Source organism: Paroedura picta, chromosome 6, assembly GCF_049243985.1.
Source record: "Paroedura picta isolate Pp20150507F chromosome 6, Ppicta_v3.0, whole genome shotgun sequence".
In the NCBI taxonomy this organism is placed as follows: domain Eukaryota; kingdom Metazoa; phylum Chordata; class Lepidosauria; order Squamata; family Gekkonidae; genus Paroedura; species Paroedura picta.
In genome coordinates this window covers 37,372,298-37,389,600 of record NC_135374.1, presented here as the reverse complement: position 1 = coordinate 37,389,600, position 17,303 = coordinate 37,372,298, and the positions used below count along the sequence as shown (strand labels likewise).

Sequence of the window (17,303 nt, the reverse complement as noted above, 5' to 3'; positions counted from 1 at the left end):
GGTGAGCTCCCCCTCACTGGCAAAGGTTGGATACACACTTTTCTTGGATGCTTTAGGATGCTTAGAGCTGATCCTGCGTAGAGCAGGGGGTTGGACTAGATGGCCTGTATGGCCCCTTCCAACTCTATGATTCTATGATTCTAAGACAGCTGGGACACATAAAGCTGGCAGAGTGTTGCAGAGAAGAGAACGCAGAATTCAGAGCCAAGAGTTGGTTGCTTCTTTCCTTTTTGCTCTGATATTGAGTAAGCTATTTTTAGTGCTCTTTACATGATTGCTTTCTGGATGCTGTTGTGATTGATGAGAGCAGTTGCCTGTTGACAAACAGGAGGCATCTATACAACTGGGTGTGACTGCTTGCTCTGCAGGTAACAAAACTGATGATACCCCAACTCATAATTGCCTACTGGCCATGTGGTAGCTAAATGGAAGTGCCACATTCAAAAGAGCTAGGGCTCTGAGTGCAGGTTGCTCAGAAACAACAAAATCTTGGCCCATGGACCTCACATGGTATCTGGTTGGTCAGTCAGAGAAACAGAATGCTGAACTTGATAGATCATTGGTAGGAGACCAGAAGTAGTGTGTTGCCTTCATTCAACAAGGTCAGTATAACTTGCAATCCATGAAACAGTACAGCTGTGTATTGCAGCCCATTCCAAGCTTGGTATGCTTCCTGTGCTCGTTGCAGTAGGCAATAACTTCCCTGACCTGGATAGCTCAGGCGAGCCTAATAGCCCAGGCTAGCCTAATCTTGTCAAATCTTGGAAACTAAGCAGGGTAGGCCCTTATCAGTATTTGGGAGGGATAGCAGAAGGAATACCAAGGTCATGACATGGCGGTAGGGATGCCAACTTCCAAGTGGGACCTGAGGATCCCCTGAAATTACAGATCTTCTCGAGACTACAGAGATCAGTTCCTCTGGATAAAATGGCTGATTTGGAGGATAGACTCTGTGGCATTTTATCCTATTGAGGTCCTTGTCCTCTCCACACCCCATCCCCAATTCTCCAGGTGTTTTCCAACTCAGATTTGGCAACCCAACCCCACCAGTGGCAAAAATAAATAAATAAAGGGCAACCCTATGCAATGATGAGCTTGAGCCAAACATGGAAAAGCAAGGACATAAGCCTGACTACCAAATGTACATTAGTTAGATCTATCATATTTCCAGTAGCCACTTATGGCTGTGGAAGTTGGATGATGAAAAAAATCAGAGAAGAATTGATTCATTTGAGTTCTGGTGTTGGAGAAGGCTTCTGCAGGTTCCATGCATGGCAAAAGTCACAAACGAAATACTGCAGCACATAAAGCCTGATCTATCATTGGTAGGCAAAATCATGAAACTCAGTGGAGAATGTAATTATGCTAGTATTGGTCAGTGGAAAAAGGAAACCTGGCCGAGAAAGATTAGACATGATCAAAATGGACACCAGCCAGGACATTGCACGGCTGAGGGAGGAGGTGCGGGATCGAGGATCATGGCGACAGCTGTGCAATGGGATCGCCAAGAGTTATACACAACTGAATAGATGACAACAACAACAACAACAACAACAAATGCTCATAAGACAGTGGTGCATGGTAGATCTAGGTAGTGCATGGTAAATTGCAGGTGTGATGTGAGCAGCTTTATGCATGTTTCAGGGATATTTTAAGAGTGCCGTCTCTCCTATATGGTTTGTGTTGAAATGGTTAGTGTTTGACTAAAGTGCATTAAGGAGCTACTCACAAAACGTCTTAATGATATGGTCCGTCACCCACACAGTTGCATGATGAGTGGTCACATGCATACAAAGCCATCTGTTGTGGCCTGTGAAAATGTAATTTACAGAGCTCACACTTCACTACTCTACCGCTAAAATAGATAAAATCAGGCTTCTGAAGAGCACAAACTGTAACATAGTGGAGCATTGTGGCCTAATGCAGTTGTAGCATTGCCACAGCATTTTCTACTAGCCATACTGAGAAATTCAAGACAATGTTTTTGGCAGTTAAAGCATACTGTTTGGCCATCACAAATACAGGTGAGGGGATCCCCTGATTTTTTTCACCTGGGTACCGAACAATTCAAGCAGCTGCCAAACTGGGTTTTTTTTGCTGACTTTTAGATAATTGGGTAGATCAGCGGGGAGATGGCTTCTGACCCCCCCCCCCCCAGGCTTTACTGCATCCCTACAAGCTTGGGATATAGCCTGTTTGTTCTGAAAAGGCACAAACCAGGTACAAAGATTCATACATGAACGTGTTGTTATTGCATATGATAAACTATCGCAAACCTGTTTTAGTAGTTCTGTAATTAACACTAAATGATCAGGGATGTAATTCCAGCAAAAGCATTGCGTACACATACCATAGTGAGTTTACAATTTAATGCCAATGTTATGAGAGCTCTGGATAAAATATAATCAACTGTACTTACTTCTGGCAACAGAACATCAGGCAGAATCTTAATTCACCCTTGAAGTGCCAGCAGCATAGCTTAGGTAGACAAGGTTGGAAAACCAATTGCAGAGGAATGGGAGTTAAGTTACAGCATTTTTTTTTCTTTTCTCTCCCCCCGCCACCCCAATGTAGTGGAGAATCTGGTGCTGGCAAGACTGTGAACACAAAGCGTGTCATTCAGTACTTTGCCACGGTAGCTGCAATTGGTGAACCTGGGAAAAAGAATGTGAGTGTTGGAAATTACTGTTTTCTTCTTTCATTCAAGTAACACTTAATAAACAACAGAAGGAAGACATTCTATATACAGGTCACTGGAAGTATGGGTTGGACAGTTGCTTTTGCTTTCATCCTGTTAGATCATTGTAATTTACATGGTCTTTCTTCAGAATCTGTCTTCCAGCACTGTAATTGGAGTGACTAGGCTTAAGCTTCAGGGCACATCTTTGACGTACCTATTAGTTTTTATAAGCAGTTTGACCGCCGTATCTTCTCCCAAGAATCCTGGGAATTGGTACATGGTGATGGTATTGGACACTTTCTGTAAGAGACTCTCGGAGCTCATCTGGAGGCTACAGTTCCTAGATAGAAAAGAAATTTTTGAAGTCTTTCTTCTAGATATACCTTCTGGTGCCACAGTTCTTGATGCTACATTAACAGGACAAAAACATGTTATAAAGCGTTTATATCCTTAACCTCTCTTAGTTGTGTATTTTTTGTTCTGGTTTTCTTTTCTCTGTGTTAGTGGTGTTCCTTGGGGGGAGGGGAGAATATACTGGATCCACTTTTCAATCTGATGCCTGACCCCTTTTGTACAGATGAATCCTTCCCTCTTTGTCTGGTGCAATATAACTGACCCATAGACGGCAGGCTTCTGAAAGGTGAATCAGAGCAGAGCACTAAAGCACTTAAGCTAGTACTCCAGGAACTTCAAATTCATGATTTGGGTCCATTGGAATGTCAGAACTGGTCAACTGTTTGATGGTGCATTTCTTCTGGAGGAACATAGCATATACGCCCATGGGTTTTGGTTCTGGGTATGAGGGAGGGTACATGGAAGCATGTTTCCATGCACAGCTACTTCTTGCTGATTCAGGGGGGAAGGCTTAATGGAACTAGAAAATTCTCTTTAGGGATGTTTATGAAAAATAACATATAATTATATACATGAATACCAAAGTCTGTGCTGAATTACTGATGAAGAGCTATTGATCAGTGGGGATGGATTATACTTGCAACTCTGTTCACCTTTGATTAGCTCTTTATTTAACAATTTTTTTTCATCTTTTCTCCTCCAACTGTTCCTTTATTAGCAACCAGCTACCAAGACTGGAGTAAGTAGATGAGGCCACACTTCTTGAATTTACGTTGCATGAAGTTCCTGAAATACAGTTAATGATGTTAATAAACCTACACAAATATATTTTTGCATGCTTGAAGCCTAAAATCAGGGCCAAACCAGGCTAGATACAAAAGATTACCAATTAAGACCATGCAAATATCTAATTAGCATCCAGAAGGCCTGCAGATCAGGGAAAGAATGACATGGGCACAGGGTGTTTAACCCTTCCCTCTCATGTGCTTTCAGTGAGTTTGATTAGCTTTTTGAAAAGGCAGAAAATCCTTATCACAGATCTTTTTTTGTTTATATAATATTCAGCTGTATTTCATTCTAACATAACAAACATGTCCACATCCAGTCACCTTCCTCCTCAGTTCTATCATATCTTCTGCATAAACAGAGAATATTCTGCATAACAGAGAATATTCCTGTGTCCATTAGACTAAATGTCAAATCTGTAAGGCATGATCCTATGCGGATCTCTGAGGGCTTATAAATGCTAAGCAGTGAGACACAAATTTTTGGTTGGTTTAATACCACCTTATTTTTTCACACAATGATTGGTGTTATCAATGGAAATGTCATTATGTGTGGCTTCCCTTTCTATCCCCCAGTGAATCACTCTATTTTGTGTTGGTAGATTAGGTTAATGGAGGAAATGTGTGAGCATAATATATTAATCGCTATATGAAAGTTTTCACCTTCAGCCAGTCTCTGATTCTGCACACAGTTCCGAGCTGATTTACTTTGGCATTAATAAAAATGAAAGATGCATATTTACAGCAACACAGACATTTATGTGTCTCTGTGGAACTAGCTCAATAAAATGTACTTTGAATCTTTGCATTGTAAGGGGACTTTGGAAGATCAAATCATCCAAGCCAACCCAGCCCTGGAGGCATTTGGGAATGCCAAAACCTTGCGAAATGACAACTCCTCACGTTTTGTAAGTATGCTTCATTGCTGTGGTACCTACTGTGTGCCTTCTGCAGCACTCACCATGGGCAGCCATTTTTCTTTCAGCTGCTGAAACTTTCTCACACAAAGATCTTCTGATGTCATGCTGGCTGCGGTACCACCATCGACTATGTGAATTACAATAACTTCAGCCAACAGGCCCAGGGTTTAGGGGAGGATTTGACATTTGTGAAATAGCCAGCATGTCTCTCATAATCTGTTGATTACTTCAGATGATAATCACTGATACAGTTAATTGGAAATGAGAAATGATTGAACAGACATAAACAATATGTCATAAATATGTAAGATGCCTGTATATGTACAAGGAGAGCCACTGCAGTGTACCTGTTAGAGCAGGGGTAGTCAACCTGTGGTCCTCCAGATGTCCATGGACTACAGTTCCCATGAACCCCTGCCAGCAAATGCTGGCAGGGGCTCATGGGAATTGTAGTCCATGGACATCTGGAGGACCACAGGTTGACTACCCCTGTGTTAGAGTGTCAGGCAAGGATCTGAGAGATTCCAGGTTTGAATCCCCACTCTGTCAGGAAAGTTCACTGGGTGACCTTGGGCCAGTTGCATTCAGGCTAAATTGTTATTTGGAAGTATAAAATGGAGGAGAAGAGAATAATAAAAGCTGCTTTGGGGCCATATTGGGTAGAAAGGTAGGGTATAATTGAGGCCAATGAATAAAGAGGTCATAACAGTGATAGCAGGAATGCTAGACCGGTTTATTAAAAGCAAAGAATGAGAAATATTTGATAATGTGTTCCACAATGAAGGGAACCATCCTGGCTGGTTGGAGGGAGTGATGAAAACCTCTCAAAAGCAGTGTTTCTACAGCAGATCTCCTGTACCATCTCCATCAATAGCAGAGAATACAGCACAGTGCAAGTGAAGCATACAAGTCATGCGTAACAGTCCCTGAGGGTTGCAGAAACAGCTATCTGGTCATGAGATTACAGAAGTGAGCGGCTGTTCTAATTTTGGCATGTGGGATGCAAAGCTGCCGAACTGCCGCCTGCCTCTGCCGCTTCCCTGCTCGTGTTCCGTAACAAGGACCACGGAGACTGTGGCCTCCTCAGACGCCTACAAGTTAGACAGTATGTGATGACCAGGTTCTACTTCTTTAGCCCAATTTGAATGTTTCTTTGAGAAATCATTAGACTGCAAGCCCTGAAAATCAATACCTGTCCCAAATTTTCAAGAAATTCATAAGAAAGCAGAGCTTACAGTTTGCTCTGTGCCTGAACCATGAGTGAATCTGCCCAAGTCATCGTTTATCTGTATTTGTCAGATTCCAAATTTGCCTTTGAATACCAATTTATGCTGGTTTATGCTGTGATGGCTATTGATTGAAAATTGTTTTCATTCATCAAAACTTATTACTCTGTGTGTCCTATGGAAACAAGGCAGACAACAAGTAACATAAATAATTTAGAAAATCCCATCCTTGTCATGATTAAAGTTCAGAAACATGCATGCTTTCTTTTGTTTATTAGTGAGATCCTAAACAGAGTTATACTTTGCTAAGTGCATTGACTGTAATTTCAGTTAGGACTACAATGCAAATATTGTACCTACCTATTTTGTTTCTGTATTTCTATTAATATGCTTTCTTTTCCTTGCATACAAATTAGGGTAAATTTATCAGAATCCATTTTGGCACTACAGGCAAACTATCATCAGCTGATATTGAAATCTGTAAGCAACATACAAATGTATAATTACTGAAGTACACATCCTTGGTTTGATCTAAAGGAGCCTTTGCATGAATAAAAGGCACTTCTGCTTATATAAAGGGTGGGTTGGTCCACTGGTTCTTCTGATTTCTCCAGAAGGTTTGTAGACCCTTGTGCTGCTTCTCCTGCTATTCCAGGGGGTTCCCCAGCCCTCATTAGCAGCTTTTCAAGGGGCACAAGAAGCTACAGGAGTGGTGACTAAAATCTCTTCCACTTCTGCTTGCATTTCTTTCAATCCAACCCCTTTCCCACATGTTTCAACTTAATTCTCAATTTTTCTCCATCGTATAACCAGATCTGCTAGAGAAATCCCGAGTGATTTTCCAGCAACCAGGAGAGAGAGACTACCACATCTTCTACCAGATCTTGTCAGGGAAAAAAGCAGACCTACAAGGTAAGAATAAAGACAAGATAAGTTGATGTTGAGATCTGGAACTTGTAAAAGAGCAAAAGGAAAGGCTGTTATTTTGTCTAAACCTGTAATGAGGAACTAGACTAAACTAAACTATCACATATAATGAGGAACTAAGCTAAAAACAGGTCACTTGTTTGAAATAAAGAAAAATGGCAGTCATCATCCATGGAAACTGGCTATCACTAAATACAAGGACTTCTGAATTTATTACCCACATTTTGCCATGCCAAAAACTGCAGTTATGGTCCAGCGAGGCAGAACCACATGTGAAAGTTGTCTTCCATCCTCAGATCTACTTGCTTAATAACCTTCCATGTGGGAAACACTGTTACAGCTCGATTTGCCTACATATAAAATGATCAGGACTGATGCTATATCAGAAATCATGCAAGGAAGGGTCAAAATATGGCAATTCAGATGCAAAGGTGATGCTACCCCTGGCAGAGTAGATGAAGGTATGTTTTTCTACATGGATACTTTTAGTTGTATCACAAGATTATTTACAACTTTTATTTGAAACCACCACACACAATTATTATGTAAACTAGTTCACAATTGAGGTTATGTGCCTTTTACAGCAATTATTTCTTTAAAAAAATATTGCTGTCATTACACAGAGATGATTCAGATTGCTAGAGGATCCCCAGCTAGGCGCCCCTTCTTCTAATATAGTGAAGAGAATCATTTTATTCGTGTACTAAATTGCTGTTTGGCAAATGCAGTAATAATCTCATTTAAGTTCTTGTCATCCAGGCAGAGTGGCCCATCTGCTAAATCCTTAACCCAGTTAGCCTTTGCAGTGGTCTAATTAAGGAAGATTAAAGGAACGGTTTCAAAGTAATTTTGCTCTAACAGGATTTGGATGCAAATATTGTACTGTGAAAATGTACATTCCACGGCAAATTGCCTATTCCCATGCTACATGTTAGCAGAGATTCCTACATCTATAAACTGCAGCCTAAATTTCTTGTTAGATGTCACAGTCAGCTGATTACAAGTAATCCTGCCCCAAATAGTTCCAGTTATAATTATAGGTTAATTTCTGTCTGGAGCTGAGGTCAGGGCAAGGTAGAAGAATCTAAAATCATGCCAAAGGTTGAGCAGCCAGAAGTTCAGAGCCTGACAACTGGCCAGCGGGGCTGAGGTAATGCCAGGCCAGGTCAGAAGTCAGGATCACGGCAGAGTCAGCCCTACAATACCCGGTTCTGTCTTCAGAGACTTATCCTGTTGTCCAAACATATGCTCCAAAGCTTATTTGTATTATATGTTTGCAGTGAATCCCACACAAACAAGTGTATGTACTAGTCATATTATATTGGTGCCATGCAGATTTTGACTGTATGCATGAATCTCTGGGGTTGGACTAGCAGGTTGCAATCCTGTCCCTCACTATGCATGGAGAGTGTATGCACTTTGAATACCTTAATGCAGGGGTAGTCAACCTGTGGTCCTCCAGATGTTCATGGACTACAGTTCCCATGAGCTCCTGCCAGCATTTGCTGGCAGGGGCTCATGGGAATTGTAGTCCATGAACATCTGGAGGACCACAGGTTGACTACCCCTGCCTTAATGGGTCTCCTAATTTAGACACTGTTATCCAAACTGTGCTGGCATGACTTCTTGCAACAATATTTCCTGCTGTGATGTGAGCAGAAGGCTCACTGCCTTGCAGGGGTAACCTCAATAATAACACTGAAACTTGTATTTCTTTTTGGCATGAAATGGCCACAGCCGATTTTATTCCCTTGAGGGTGGTGCAGCATGGAAGCTGATATCGCCTTCTTGTGGTCAGCCGACCACAAGGCAGCCCCAATCATTAGCAGGTCCCTCAACAGGTGATGCTGGCTAACATGCATGTTCCCCAGATTTGACCTGCTAGCCCGCAGGAGGTGACATCCGACATGCGAACCTGCTGGGCGTTTTGCCTCTGCTGGGTTTCGCCTGCCACCCGGAAATGTGAGCCCTTCAACCGGCTCCGCATCTACACGGCCCCTGACGGGGCCCCCCTATTAAACGGGTAGGCCAGTGCGCAAGCTTGGCCCCCACCGAAATTCCGTTTCCAGTGTACCATTCGCCCAGCTGTTACATTTAGTTAACAATTTTTTTTTAACTCATAATTCTCAACAAACTTCAAACTCTCAACACACAGGGAGGGAGGGTGGGTGCTGCTTCAGCCACCGAGGGGGAAAAGAGGCCGGGCCTGCAACTCACAGCTCCTTTCAAGGACCTCCACCCGGTCCCTCCCCTCACTGCCATCGGCATCCCGCTGCCCAAAGGGAGACTGGGAAATGTAGTTCCCAGCTCTCCCTGCAACATTCTTCTTCAGGGCGTCAGCCCCCACCGCGGCAATTGGCCCCCTCACCTATAACTCAGGTGCTCTTCTGGGATGTTCCACTTGTGCAGTATTTTGACTGCTGAATGAGTTTAAGGCGTATGAATAGATCATTTCTCCAAATAGGAATTTGTTTTCTTCTTTTCATTTGCAGATATGCTGCTGGTGTCCACAAACCCATATGACTACCACATCTGCTCTCAAGGTGTTGTTACAGTGGACAATCTGGATGATGGGGAAGAGCTGTTGGCGACGGATGTAAGCCGTTGATCGTTTTGATTAGAAATATGTTTTAAAGCTTATTGCTGTCCAGAGTATTTTCAGTGGCTGTCAGATGGTCTTGGCACGGTGACCTCCTGACCCCTGACTTCTCTTGATTTATATTATGTTAGCATAGGAGCTGTGGATCTATGCACACAACCTAAGTACCTGTGGGTGTTTGTTACATTGGCATACACAGGGTAATAAGAAGCAGCAAAAAATTGTTGCAGTCAAGCATCAGAGTGAGTAACATTTTAAAAGGTTTTGTATAGCCAAGGAATATTTTTGATAGCAGTGGAAAATGCCCGGAGGAACAAAAGAGATTCATTGTCTTAAGGAGTTTGCTTAGTGTTATGTACTCTTGAAAAATGTTCAACATTTTCAAATATTTTAGAAATGGTTTTCATACCATATTCTGCACCTCTCAGGTTGAAAACCCTCAACAGCAGCCTCTTGGCCCAAAAGTTTCAGTTTTGAAAGATCAATATTAGCACAAGCACAGCCACCAGCAAGAGATCAGAAAAATAAAGCTGCCTGTTGTTTTCAGAGGCAACTGACAAAATGTCCTGTTCTTTTTACTTTCCGCAGCAAGCCATGGATATTTTGGGCTTTGTTTCAGAAGAAAAATATGGTGCCTACAAGCTCACTGGTTCGATTATGCACTTTGGAAACATGAAATTTAAGCAGCGTCCCAGAGAGGAGCAGGCAGAGGCCGATGGCACTGAAAGTAAGCCTGCTCTCCCTCCCATAATGCATCTGTCATGAAGAATGAGAGTTCAAAGGAAGGCGGGATGCCATTCCACTTTCTTCTCAGGTGGAATGATCCCACTACCTCTGCAATGCATGGAAGCCATCCTGGAATGGAGGAGGATTACACAGTAAAGTTACTAACAAAATTTTGCATGCTTGTGCCTCTCTTGGCAAACCTAGCTGGAAATTTTCTCTGCTGAGCTTTTTGGCTTAGCTATAGAAGAAAATTGTGGCTGTCTCTCTGAGCAATGCTAGATGGCAATAACCTGGGTCCTATTCCATCTAGGCTTTGGTGGAACAGAGGGGAAGGGAAAGCTTTAGGGGTTGAAAATAAAGTGGCCAATGTTACACTGACTCTGTATAGAACTATGGCGTGGCCTTATTTAGAATACTATAGTCTTCTAGTCTTTGTATCTCAAAAAAGATATTGCAGAGCTGGAAAAAGTACAGAGGAATGTGACCAAGATGATTAGGGAATTGGACCACGTTCCCTATGAGAAAAGGTTGACTTTTCAGTTTAGGAAAAGTCCAGGACTCCTCAATCTTTTCGCATAGATTTACTGAGTCATAAATTGTGCAAAAGGAAGAAACCAATTGCTGTTAATTAATTTTATGTAGATTCATCATCCATGAGGGTCTGCAGCATTCATGGCATTTTCTGTGTATTTAAAGCAGAGAAGTAATTTGCTTGCCTGATTTTGTGTCCATGCTCCTTTGACCTTAGGATTTAAGAATCATGCCAGTAGTTTCATTAATAAAGGAATGGTGAGGCATTCTGTCTCACACCAGAAGAAGAAGAAGAGTTGGTTCTTATATGCCGCTTTTCCCTACCCGAAGGAGGCTCAAAGCGGCTTACAGTCGCCTTCACATTCCTCTCCCCACAACAGACACCCTGTGGGGTGGGTAAGGCTGAGAGAGCCCTATCACTGCTCGGTCAGAACAATTTTATCAGTGCCATGGCGAGCCCAAGGTCACCCAGCTGGATGCATGTGGGGGAGCACAGAATTGAACCCGGCTCGCCAGATTAGAAGTCCGCACTCCTAACCACTACACCAAACTGGCTCTCAATGTTCTTCACCATGTTCTTCTGTGTGATTAGGGACATAGGTACAGAGCCAGGTAGAGAACTGATTGTGTTGTGAATTAGAATGCATTTTAGAAATAATATCTTTAATCACAGCTGAGACCACAATTGTAAAGATAGCTGCCAGGTTACCAGCCTGAGGGATACACCAGCCTTTTTCATATGGTTGTGCATCTTTGTTTCTAACTGCATGCAGGTCTAAAAGTGTGAACCTCCCGTCTGCATCACAATGTGTCGAAACCTACAGTTTAGCTCAACCTGCAGTTCAGATATTCCTGTGGGTTACAATCCTCCTCTAACTAGGTCGAAGGTGGGCATTCATATGAACCACAGTAAAACTGCTCTGTGCCTTCCAGTTCTCATACTGTCCTCTTTCTCCTAAACCTCCTTGACTATATGAACACCACAGAACTTAATTTTTCTAGATTAATAACCTCAGTGTATTTACAAAAAAAGTCTTAAGAATGCACATAGCTCTTTTCCTTTGCCTTAAAAACTCTTGCATTGTTCAAATTTGCAAGTCTATTTCAACGACTACTAAGATAATGTAGGTAAACGAGCTTTGTGCATTCAAAGTGTCCTTGTCAAATGCTTGTTCTTCCTTTACCCTTCCTCTTCCTCTTTTACCTTCACTATTACCTCACAGTTCTGCCCATTATTTGGTACTGCCTGCTGCCAGTGAAGTGTAACCCTTTCCCTCAGAAATCCTTGATCAGACCCTGCCATCTTAACATCATCATTGCCATTTCGATGGCACTTGGATCATATACCCTCTGAGCGAGGATTCTGACAGTTCTGTGTTCATCACAATGCAGAGCTTTTTCTCTTGGGACTAAATAAATGTCAAAACACAGCATAGCAGCTGCAAGATGTTCAGATGCATATGATACTGGGAGTAAGGCAAACTGAAAGTGAATTAGGATCTATGATCGGTAGGACTGATGTTTCCTTTCCCTCCCATCTATTTAATAGTGTATATAAAAGGTAATTTTGGTATGATAGGTGTTAGTTGTGTTTGTAATTTAATAAGTACTGTGTTTAATTTACTTATATAAAGAGAACAGGGCTGAAATTTGTTTTGCTGCTTATTGCATATGTCCTTTTAAAAAGCATCATTCTTTCTCATTCACAACATAGTCCCAGAGATTGGGGCCACGCAGAGAGATGTTTCTGTAGATCCTGGGCGATATGCAGAAAAATCTGGAAATGAAAGAAAAAAATTTTTTAATCCCCCAAATCTTCTTTGCAGGGAAAAAGCCAAGCTCTAATGACACTATGTTGTGAGGTCTTTGCAGACCTTTGAGAAAGGAGAAGGTAGGAAGATGGGTGAGTGAGTAGGGAGATGAGCAGGTAAGCATGGCACTAATGCCGACAGCAGCAGCATTGGAGGCGTTAGACTAGCAGTCTAGTACTATGGTGATGGGGCAGAGAGAACAATAGGGGGACAGGTAGGTAGAGTGGGGTTGAGTGAGTAGGGTGCCACTGCTACCGGGATTCCCACTCCCTTGAGAGTTTCTCTTAAGTCCTTACAATTGGGTTTTGGAAATGTTCTCATGTTTTGATTTTTTTAAGTGCTAGGATTCTGCCTGAGACCAGGGAAAAAAACAAACTGCAGTTTACATAAATGCACTGTTAATGAATTGATCACTCTGCTCAAATGTGTCATCCATCTACCAGGTGCCGATAAAGCTGCATACCTGATGGGCATTAACTCTGCTGATATGCTTAAGGGTTTGATGCACCCTAGGGTGAAAGTTGGAAATGAGTATGTCACTAAAGGTCAAAGTGTAGAACAGGTAAGTTGTTTAAACTGCTGGAATCCAGCCTGATATTTATCCCTTGTACATTGATTTCTCTGCTGTGTAGCTATTATTGTTGTTAGTCATGTCTACTGCACTTCTTTAGTCCAATTTTAGCTACACTTCCTGGGAAATAAGGCCATTGATTTGTAAGCTTTCATTCCAGGTAACTACATTTTAGATTAATGTATCTTAATGTACCAAGTGCATCAAGTTGACTTTAATTGGCTTATCCCTAGAGCTTCAATATTGTGAAGTAAGTCATTAACAGTGTAGTCCTAAGCAGAGTTGCATCTAACTTTGTTTAAGATTGCACCGAAATTGTATTTTTGTAGAAGGCAGAATTTAAGTGAATGTTGTAGACTGGGTAATAGTAAATAATTAATCCTGTTCAGAAAATTATGGCAGTCATAATTAATCCTGTTCAGAAAATTATAGCAGTCCATTTAGGCACATATGCTATACCTTCACTGTAGAACAGGGAGTTTTTATTCTCATTAGCATTATGCATGCATGCTAGATAGCTAAATTTGCAGTCGTAACACTATTAAACTGATAAACTTCTCATGACATTTTGTGGATTTGTGAGAATTAATTATTAATCTGTGAGAATTAATAATTAATAAAAATAATAGGTTGCATTATGTTATGACTACCAAGACCATGATGCAGCACAAAATTAGGAAAGATACTTCTGTTTGAGAAGGACTATCTTTTATTTAGGCTGCAGATCTCATGACCCTGTGCCATTATAAGAATATACACAATATAAATTAAAACATCAATTTCCTACATTTTATGAGACTAGTGAGAAAACAATAAACTGAAAACACACTGGGAAAGTTTCAGTTCAGTCAGTACATTTCCTAAGAAAATGTATTGCCTTTTAGTGATGACAATTCTCATTTGGCTGTTTTTATACAGATGAGGAATTTTGTATAACAAATAATTGACTTTCCCAAAAACTACACAATGAATTCAGAGGAAAACTGAACTATGACCCAATATTCTGTCATCTTGATTATATTGGTGCTTACCTTTAGATGAATAATTGAATTGCATCCTTAACATTAGTAGTTGAATAGGAAAGTAGGAATCTCAAAAGAAATATCTGGAAATCATGCGATGGTAATATTATTAAGGTTTTTGTCTGTTTATCTACTAATCACAGAACATCTTTGATGTAGGTTTCATATGCAGTTGGTGCTCTATCTAAGGCAGTTTATGATCGAATGTTTAAGTGGCTAGTTACTCGGATCAACAAGACCTTGGACACCAAACTGCCAAGGCAGTTCTTCATTGGTGTATTGGACATTGCTGGCTTTGAAATCTTTGATGTGAGTAATTGATCCAAATAATATCCATACAATCAATACAATCATATATCAAAAAAGCTCAAAAATCTTTTCTAAGGCTAACACAGAATCATAGATGCTAATTGCATTAGATTATTTGTAGGAAAATGTTGTATATCAATATATGCTCAGGAAGGTTTCCAATTACACAATGTGAAACTAATATCAGAATCAGCTCCCAACTGTGATTGTATGTCTAATTTGAATCTAAAAATCATACTGTTTAATGCAGGTTATCTAAAAGAAGCCATGACATTTTGCTGTTTGCAAAACAGCTAAAGCTGTTGTCCATGCCATGAAGCCTCAGGATATCCCTCATCAAAACATTATGCACTCAGATATATTCTTAAAGTAGTCCTGCATTTCCTTATTTGTTTTCTAAAGGTTAACATGCTACTACCTGTGCCTGACTTCAATGCATCAGTCCTAGGAGGGCTGAAAACAGTTGGCCTGCAAGAGAGAGATTTTACAATAACAAGTTCTTTAGCTCCCAGTGAGAGAAGAAAACTAGTTGCTCTCAAGTCCTATTATAATCAGTGGGACAGGTTAGCCATGCTTAACTTAAGCCTAATTTGTTTCTTTCAATGGAATTTAAGCATGACTGACTTTGTCTGGCTCAGGGCTTTGGGAAAGATACCTCTAATAACCCTACTTGGTATACATTAATAATCCATTTAGTGGTATACAACTGTACCCCAAAATAAAAATTATGCTGTCACATTTTCCACATTAGCCACCTTTGACTGACAGATATTTCTTTATATATTTTGTGCCATTTCTTCTGCACACTTGCTGCTGTTCCTGCTTTAATCCTATGCTAATTTTTGTGACTTTCCTCCCCCTTGTAGTATAACAGCTTTGAACAACTTTGCATCAATTTCACAAATGAAAAACTGCAACAGTTTTTCAATCACCATATGTTTGTCTTGGAACAAGAAGAGTACAAAAAGGAAGGCATTGAGTGGGAGTTCATTGACTTTGGCTTGGACTTGCAGGCCTGCATTGATCTCATTGAAAAGGTATGGGAAAGTTGGCCAGAGCCTCTACTGACCTGTTTGATTTTGTCTTCAGTATCTACTGCAACTATACCAAGGTACTGTTTAGGGCCTCTGGTGATTTATAGGTGCATTCACTGAAGAATCATTTATTCCTTTTGCAATACTGTCCCTGCCACATTCAGAACAATCAAGGGCTTGTTCCTAAACGGGTCGCTAGTTAAACCAACCTCCAAGATCAATTTTTATGTTGGCTATAATGGCCTCTAATATATGGCAAGCTGAACGGAGTCCACAGCATGTGTGGCTTCCCACAGGAGCATCGGTACACCTGCTCTGTTTGTTGCCTACACTGGACTTCCAAGACAGGAAGGTTGTCCATGGGTGGCTGTGTTGAGTTTAGTAGATAATAATTTTTACAAACTGGAGCTGTACTAGTGTTGGGTTGGTTCACAATTTATTTATTAAGAATTTTTTAAAAAATCATTCAATTTCAACACTTTGAAAACCAAGTATCAATATTATGTCATCTATCTTTATAAAATGCACCAATTTCACACAGTGTCACCAAGTCTGCTGGCAATATGAAAAGTCATATGTTAATGGCTATGGCAAGAAATTCTCCATAAAAGAAAATTGTTCATGCATGCTGATCCAAATGATGACTTTGTTTAAAGTGGTCCTTGTATTTGTTCTACAGCCCATGGGCATCTTGTCTATCCTTGAAGAGGAGTGCATGTTTCCAAAGGCTACAGACATGACATTCAAAGCCAAGCTCTATGATAATCATCTTGGCAAATCACCCAACCTGCAGAAACCCAGACCTGATAAGAAAAGGAAATACGAAGCTCATTTTGAGCTCCTGCATTATGCTGGGGTGGTAAGTTTTTTAAACAGATGTGGCCACTTCGGTTTTCTTGATCTCACACTGCACTGAGATGCAGGATTAGAAGAGTGAAATATTTATTTATTTATCCACTATTTATTTATTTAAAATATTTTTGGGTGGAGGTAGGGGTAGTCAAATGAAAGTTCTTAGGTACCAAGGTGTTTTCTGCAGTTGTCTGTATTCTCCGGGCTTCCTTCATATTGGTCTCTGGAAGCTGACATTGAATTTGTGCCTGGCTCTCCGCATATGTCATCTCTGAATGGCAATACTGAGGACTGGTTTTGTATCATGCTCTTCACATTTACTTCAGAGGCATTGGCAGCCAGTCTTGCTTCCTATGATATTTTTGGAGGTACAGGCAGCTGGCCCCGCCCCTTCCTTGTTGTTTTTGTTTGCTCTCATTGCCAACCTTCTTCCCCCTCCCTTCCTCCCCATCCTGTGGGGAAAGTGCCCAAGCATTTCCCTTCTCCATATACTGTGCGGCTCATTCCTCCAGAGGAAAAAAGTTCCATAACTCTAAGGCTACAACTGAAAAAGCACTGCTTTCGGTTGAGGTCAGTCTTACCTCTACAAATGACTAAAGAAAATGGCCTGTGAAAGAGGTGTCTATAGAAGATCTCAGTTGTTCAGAAAATTCATATGGGGGAGGCTGTTCCTCAGTTATTCATCCACTCGGACTGTTTAGGAGTTTAAAGGGTGAAGCAGCTTGAATTTGGATCATAAACAATTTGGAAGCTGGCTCAAACAGGGTTGTCAATCTCCCGGTAGGGCCTGAAAGTCCCTGGGAAATATGAGCAATCTTCATACCAGAGGTCAATTTCCTGGAAAGAATGGCACCTTTAGAGGTTGGACTCTATTCTACCCTATTCCTGCTGAGCTCCTTCCTCTCTCCAAATTCCTACTAGTGAACATAAGAGTAGCCATCCTGGTTCCTATGTTC

The 17,303-nt window shown here is 41.1% G+C and overlaps 1 protein-coding gene across 2 annotated transcripts in view; it reads left to right on the top strand.

Moving 5' to 3' along the window:
• MYH15 (myosin heavy chain 15) overlaps window positions 1–17,303 on the top strand; it is a 104,430-nt gene that overhangs the window by 27,103 nt on the left and 60,024 nt on the right. For both annotated transcript variants that reach the window (XM_077342145.1, XM_077342146.1), the window contains 11 exons: window positions 2,575–2,668; window positions 3,753–3,773; window positions 4,635–4,727; window positions 6,382–6,445; window positions 6,779–6,877; window positions 9,385–9,488; window positions 10,080–10,218; window positions 13,003–13,121; window positions 14,312–14,461; window positions 15,328–15,498; window positions 16,175–16,354. In XM_077342145.1, the coding sequence (XP_077198260.1) occupies window positions 2,575–2,668; window positions 3,753–3,773; window positions 4,635–4,727; window positions 6,382–6,445; window positions 6,779–6,877; window positions 9,385–9,488; window positions 10,080–10,218; window positions 13,003–13,121; window positions 14,312–14,461; window positions 15,328–15,498; window positions 16,175–16,354 (1,234 nt within the window). The remainder of the gene's footprint in view (window positions 1–2,574; window positions 2,669–3,752; window positions 3,774–4,634; window positions 4,728–6,381; window positions 6,446–6,778; window positions 6,878–9,384; window positions 9,489–10,079; window positions 10,219–13,002; window positions 13,122–14,311; window positions 14,462–15,327; window positions 15,499–16,174; window positions 16,355–17,303) is intronic.